Below are 7021 nucleotides of genomic sequence, written 5' to 3'. Positions count from 1 at the left end.
GACATGAAAAATGTACACAAAGATTGCACTGGCTTACATCATTCATTCTGTTCCATCACTGTCTATTACCTTTCTGTAACTCAATTGCAAAGAACTGCCATAAAAAACATCCTTAGAAAATCTGTCATGAATGGAACCAGTCCTTCATTATAAGACTTACGCTAACAAAACTGGGGACACGCAATGTGGGCTGTGCTGCCCCCATGTGGCTTGAAAAAGAAATGTCCTGTAATTGGACAAACAATGGGCCATTGTAACTCTCAGTATGCTATTGAGGGAAGCCAGGGGATGTAATGAAGTGCTGAAAACAAGACAATAAGCCCAGTGTTGTTGACATACTTATGCTGAAGTCCACTTTGTAGTCAGGGAAATTGCAGGGTACACTTACACATTCAGTGAAAGTTGTCAAAAGGGGATATTATTCTTGCACATTACATTATTTATCAGGAATTCCTTATCATCTGCATCGTTGATGCACATTTTCAGCTTTTCAAGTCAGAATGAATGAATATCAGACATTTTTGAATTACCACAGTGCAATGTTACCTGCAATCACAGACTGTTGATTTAACTTCAAGTGTAAAATTAGGTTCTATAACGTCCATTTTTCCACTCAATTAAGAGCAATGCATTTTCACTTTCACTTCTACATTTCTTCCACACCAAATAGTACCTTCAAAACATAAATGTCTGAGTTAAGAGGCTTACAAGCCATTTTGCTGTTAGCACAATCTCCATTCAAAGATTACTGTACGTACAGTACATTGCAGAGCTGACCTACAATTTTACCAATCATAATAAACCCATACCATTAAAGGCAATTTTGCGTCAACTTTCGATTTTATAGCACTGCAATGAAAAGGCATCAGTGTCTATCTGTAAATGTTAATTACATGCTTCCATATTTAGTTAGGCCTCCAGGGCACGAGACCAGAGATATGATTAAAACACTATATCTCTAAACCTCATTGATATGCAGACAGACAACCTAAGAGGCCCTGGGCACTATATGATAAGTTACAAGATTCCACTAAGCGGAATATTAAGATTACTATCACTAACAAATTATCCAAGATCGTGAGAATGATGCAGCTACCTACGAGTGGAATTCCCCAGTGAGATAATCATCCTAAAACAAAAGGCTCGGGGATAACTGCTTCATATTGTTTGCAACCAGGCAACAGTTAACCAAACTAATCGATTTAAAATATACATTTTAATAAAATGGTCGATTGGGTGTTGGAGACGGATATCTTTCATAGGCCAAGTGGAAAATAATGCAAGCATCACATTACAATGTCACAGTTACGTATGCACAATCATGTGGACATCATGTGTACAACAGCTCCTTGGCTTGACAGAGGGGACAATTCTTTGCTATGGCTTGCACTTCCATATACAGCAAACACAAGAATTAAAACCGCTAGTTCATGATACAAAGTTACATAATAGATTCCAATATGGTTTTACTTGCCTTTCTGAGGATGTACCATTTGCATATGGTACGACACCCACCAGGTACAATGCACACTTAAAGGAGGACTTCACCACTTTTCAACCTATCTTCATATAATTGGTCCTCACTAAAAAATAGCTTTTTATTTTATTTTTTCCTCAGAGGATGGTTGTGGGCAGGTCAGAAACCCATTGTCTAGTGACATCATCGATTGGGAATCCAAGCTAATAGAAAATGCAGGCTTTCTATTACTGAAAAGTTGCAATGTTAAACTGGAAGCCATTGTTCTCGCGATAATAAAAATCTAAATTTCTTTCAAAAATATTGATTAATTCTTTTTTTTTTATGATTTCACAAGACTATGGATTTCTGAACTTCCTACAGCTCTCCTAAGATACTTGGACAGAGTAGAAAAAGATTGTGCTATTTTATTATGAACATTAGTGAGGACCTTTTATATGAAGATGGGTTGAAAAATGGCAAAGTCCTCCTTTAAGATCAATAAAGCATCTGGATGGGCCACACGCTTACACATAAAACCCTGAAATTTGAACATTGTTAAAGAAAAAACAGGACAATTGTGCATTTGTGTGTTTGTGTGTGAGTCTTTCAGTTTATATTTTCTGGCAAAAATTTGTTTCCACCAATAATGTTGGGTGATGGAGCCTGGAAAGCCGAAACATTTGTCATCCGTGTCAATATGAGGCATTATGGAACAATAAAAATGTACTTATTTCTGAGTGTGCAACCCTCCATGGTTTAATCTACTCAATAAGTTCACTTCTTGTATTCTGTGGAACTGATAGGCTATGGAGCTTTATTCTTCATTTATTCCATGAAATGTAATTCCATAGAAATGTCGTTCAACCAATCAACAAACCCCAACAAGGCAAGCTTAAAAATTGATTCCATTCCAAAACAAATGTATCTCAGTCTTCTGCAGATTGCTAGATAGATATCAGTTCTTAATGTTGGTATGACTTCTCTACAAGAGCTCACCCACCCCTTTCACTCTCCTTTTGAACAGAATCATGAATAATCCAGAACATTGGTTCTCAAAGTGGGGTCCGGGGAACCAGGGGGTCCCCAGCAAAGTAATTTAAATGTGCACCCTCCGTTTATCCACTTGAGCCTACACATAGGCTATTTGAAAACAGATCTATTAGCTATAAGCTCACTATGCGTCGCTTCATGACGCATTTTGAGTTTGTAACATTTTAACAACAAATCTTGTATGAGGGTCCCTGCCTCCCTGGCACAACATCATTTCAGATATGGGTCCATTGACAAATCAAACAATTATTTTGGGGTCCTTCCGTCCTTGATATGAAAATGTATGAGAACCACTGGTGCAGAGGACAACTATGCTGGGTGATATGGATAAAATATCACACCAAATACCTCAATATCGATACTATTGGTGACGATAATACAGTATAGAGTGACAATAACATAATTTCTCTGTAATCTTTTAAAAACAATGTCCAAAATAGCAGTTCTACAAGTCCACATTGTGTAGCATCGCAATGCGCTTTGAGATTGTAGATTGGCTATTGTGGCTATTTGTGTAAAATAGGGCTCATGTTATAAAAACCCTTATCCATTACACTTAGTCATATCACAATTTTAGAAATCCAAAATCCCAGACAAGATCTGTATAATATACACATATATATAGACCAGCCCTATGTCTAACACACGACATCCAGTCTCACCCCACAATCCTCATACTTTCTCCTCCTTCAGCAGATTGAGGATACCGGCTCTCCTTGACGTGTAAGGTGCGTGTTTGAGCTGGAGGAGGTTAGCAGGGAACAGGTTCCCACTGGGCGCATACATCTCTTCTCCCTTCGGCCCCATCAGTGAGCGTAGTGTCTTGTTCCTGGACAAGATCTTGTCATAGAACTCCACCCCTCCCTTGGCATAGGCACGGGACACTCCGGCCGCGAGCTGGTCCGTGTTGTAGTCCGTCCACTGGCTGACGGAATCCGAGGCGAGGAGGTACGACACGGCACCCAGCCCCAGGGCTGCAACATTCGCGGCCGCCCGGAGCAGCACGGGTCCAGTGTGGAGCGCAAAAACCTGCTTCAGAAACACGCTGTAGAACCACACTCCGCCCAGACAGACGGGTGCCACAGCAGCACATAAGACGGGCCCTCCGGACTGCAAGCGGGCCACTTCTCGCGCTATGGCAAACTTCTGCGCCTCGGAGGACAAGACCAGCGCTTGCTTCAGGGCGGCGCCAGAGTCACTGTCCCATTCAACCATTTTGCCGTTGATGAAAACCGAGCGGTTGGTGATTCCGGCTGAGTCGTCGGACGTGCTGTTGAAGTTGGCGGGGATGCCGATCTGAGCCCCTGCCGGAAGCCAGGGGACGCCGGCACCGACCGGGTGGAAGCCAAAGGAGGCGAACGCAGAGTACTGGTCGGGTGAGCTGATGCCATAGTCCTTCAGCACCTATGAATTATAGGCCTATGTATTAAATACAATACTGTATGAAGGTGAATAAACAACATAAGGGTTTTTCTCCATTAAAAGAGCTACATTGTTTTTGCGACCATAGGTCGCAGTTAACTATGAAAACCGGCACATCTTGTCCGCGTATCTCTGTAGGTCAAGCCTGACACTGCGGTTCTATGGGTTTGTCGCTCTGACACCATGCTCTGACGTCACTGTGATGTCACACTAACATAATCCCTTTTATGCCCATATATGGAGTTCCCTGATGTCATCAATATTAAGCCCATATCTAACAGGACTTCATATACCACACTAAACGGCTGGTTCTATAGACAGGGATCTCTATGTATGGGCATAAAAGGTTATGATGTCAGATGTCATAGACATCATAGGACTTTCACATAATGAATAACTGAGTAAGCATGTTTGGGCTCTCACAGCATATCTCCATATACAGTACATGGATCTCCATATATGGGTATCAGGGGTGTCACCAGTACTTTTGCCTATGACCTTAATGCATTTGGTCCTTTTACCTGGCACTTTCGCCGTGGAGAAGGGTCTTTTCACCTACCCTGTCTGGCCTATTCACCGCCGTTCATTTAAATATTATAGTGACTGTGACAGTGGTGCTACCTGTCAAACGGTGTGGCTATCCTATGCACTCCATAAAAATCACATCAATACAGATTAGAGCTATTGGAATCAGGTGCGTCCAAATAATTAATTGATACGTGCACTGTGCAAATCATGTCCATATACTGTCCATAAACACCATGGACATGGCAAAAAAAATATTTTAAGTCATACTGTTTTTACTTAATGCAAGTGACGTAATGACATTAATTTCAACATTATTTTAAATTGTAACACCACTGTCATGCAAACATGGACACTCTGAGGGGAGGCGAAATGGCTCTTCAACTGCGGTGAATAGGCCAGACAGGGTAGGTGAAAAGACTCTCGTCCACGGCAAAAGTGCCAGGCGAAAAGACCAAATGCATTTAGGCGAATCTGTCATAGGCGAATATGCCCGACACCTCAGGGGTCTCCATATATATGGGTAACTGGTCCTGGTGTATTCTGGTTAGAGCACTAACAAACTATTACCTCCTGGAAGACCTTGTTCAGCTTATCAGAAAGGCTGGCTGGCTCTCCTTGACTCCAGGCCTGGTAGAGCTGTCTGTAGGACTTGTCAGGGAAAACATGGTAGAACATGTTGGCCACAAACACCCCGCCGCAGCCGGCAATGAGCAGAGGAGCGCGATACCTCTGAAGAAGCACACTGTACTTGAGGAACGAAGAGGCCATGTTGGGGCTTTGGAGTCTATGTTTGTGTTGGATAGTGTACAGACATCAGATGGAGGCATCTGTTAAGAAAGACAAACACAAGTCAGTTTGTAAATGTGAGTTAACCAATTAAACCCAGGGGTCATCAACATGTCCATAAATCATAAATCATAATAAGACCCAATTTTACTGAATGTCAGTCTCCAGGTTTTCTTCAGAATATGTATGACACTGATGTGCGGCACATTAGGAGTCCACTTGGACAGTGGTTCTCAAATGTTTTATTGGACCATGTGGAATTTTGGTTCCATTTGTACACTCTCAGAGTTGCATACCTGTAATAGCAACAAAAACAAAACAAAAAACTATTGAACTCCTTTACTACTACTCATTTAAACCCTATATAGGCCTATATGTACGTAATATACAGGGGTACCCCTGGGCTTATTGCCTTGTAGATCTACTATTTTACTCCAGAATAAGAAGCGGTTAAGAAAGCACTATTTTATTTATACTTAGTACAAAATGTGGCTATGGTACAGTGCAGCACAACGTAAAAAATACAGACATACAGTCAGTCCAAGATATGATCTATTCCTATTCTAAACAGTACATACACTCAATGACAGCCCAGCGTTGCCACACTGACAAGATGATAACAGATCATAACAAACGATAATAAATATAGTTTTCAATCGCTGTGATGAATACGTTGCCAACAATAAAAGAGACGAGGCACAGCATGTTAAGAAGAAAAACTTACACGTTATGTACTGTAGCACTTCATTACAAGGACAGCTAAGCAAGCTTACATATGAATAACAGCCGGAAACCAGTTGAGTCCTGATGTTGTGCGTCAGTTTTACGACATACGATACGACAACTCTTGAGATTATTCGATTTATTTTAGCTGCAATCTAAAGCAGCAAAAATACTCTACTACTCCATATAATAAATCCATATTAAATACGGTCATTTTAGTAGCTTGTGAAATGCAATAGGATATCATTTATTGCACAAACTATACTATGCTTCATAATAAGTTTTGTAGTTTGAGAAAAAGGTACTTAAATAGTCCACCAGGGGTCGTATTTTAATCAGGGATTTACATCATTGACCATTGATTGATTGATTGATTGATTGATTGATTGATTGATTGATTGAAGACTTTATTAGAAGTTTGAACAGGAAAGGGTACAGTTTCATGACGGTACAGTTCACTGGTACAAGGTCTACTAAAAGGAGATCCTAGAAAAGACTAAGCTTATTTCCATAGGAAACCATTTAAATATCTATATATTTTATCTATTTTGCAATTTGTGCAATATTTCAAATCCTTCAAAGGTTTTAAAAAAATATATATAGGCTATATGTTTCTACATCAGCGGTACTCAGACTTTTTCATGTGAAGGACCTCAAAATGATATGTATTTGGCCACAGACCCCCATCTCAAAATATAATATTCAAAGATTTGCACACATTATCCACGCCCTGATGAATAGGGCATGAAAAGTATTTGCCCCGGCCTTGACCCTTTCCTCTATTTTTGCATATTTGTCATGTGTAAAATTGTTCCAGATCTTAAATAAAAATAAACTACCCTGGAAACCGGCAGACAAAACTGCCATTGCAAATATTAGTCTGGCCATGCCATGGGCTGTGAATAAAAGTTTTGAATTATAATTTCAAGTATTGAAGAGAAAAGTTATAAAACACCTACATGTAGGATAAACCACCATATGAGAAATTATTTCCCCCTATATTAAAAGTATAGGGGGAATCTTGTTTATCCTGTATCCTGGATAAGTATCCTG

General features: G+C 40.3%; 1 protein-coding gene across 1 annotated transcript; it reads right to left on the bottom strand.

Annotated features, from left to right (window-relative positions):
* Positions 1-2164: 2164 nt before the first annotated feature.
* Positions 2165-6033, bottom strand: tmem177 (transmembrane protein 177). The gene is made up of 3 exons (XM_080753297.1): positions 5970-6033; positions 5027-5286; positions 2165-3913 (listed from the first exon to the last, which is right to left on the bottom strand). The coding sequence occupies exons 2-3, from the start codon at positions 5225-5227 to the stop codon at positions 3182-3184; spliced, it is 933 nt and encodes a 310-aa protein (XP_080609423.1). The 5' UTR covers positions 5228-5286; positions 5970-6033; the 3' UTR covers positions 2165-3181.
* Between the last annotated feature and the right edge of the window lie 988 nt (positions 6034-7021).

The sequence above is a fragment of the Nannobrachium achirus genome, assembly GCF_963921795.1.
Source record: "Nannobrachium achirus genome assembly, chromosome: 22".
Taxonomy (NCBI): domain Eukaryota; kingdom Metazoa; phylum Chordata; class Actinopteri; order Myctophiformes; family Myctophidae; genus Nannobrachium; species Nannobrachium achirus.
This window is presented reverse-complemented; position numbering and strand designations above follow the sequence as displayed.

Bases quoted from the DNA above. Each gene is read 5' to 3' on its own strand.
- tmem177 (XM_080753297.1), bottom strand. From the start codon at position 5,227: ATGGCCTCTTCGTTCCTCAAGTACAGTGTGCTTCTTCAGAGGTATCGC. The intron at 3,914-5,026 runs GTAATAGTTTGT...TATAATTCATAG, and splicing joins TGAACAAGGTCTTCCAGGAG to GTGCTGAAGGACTATGGCAT.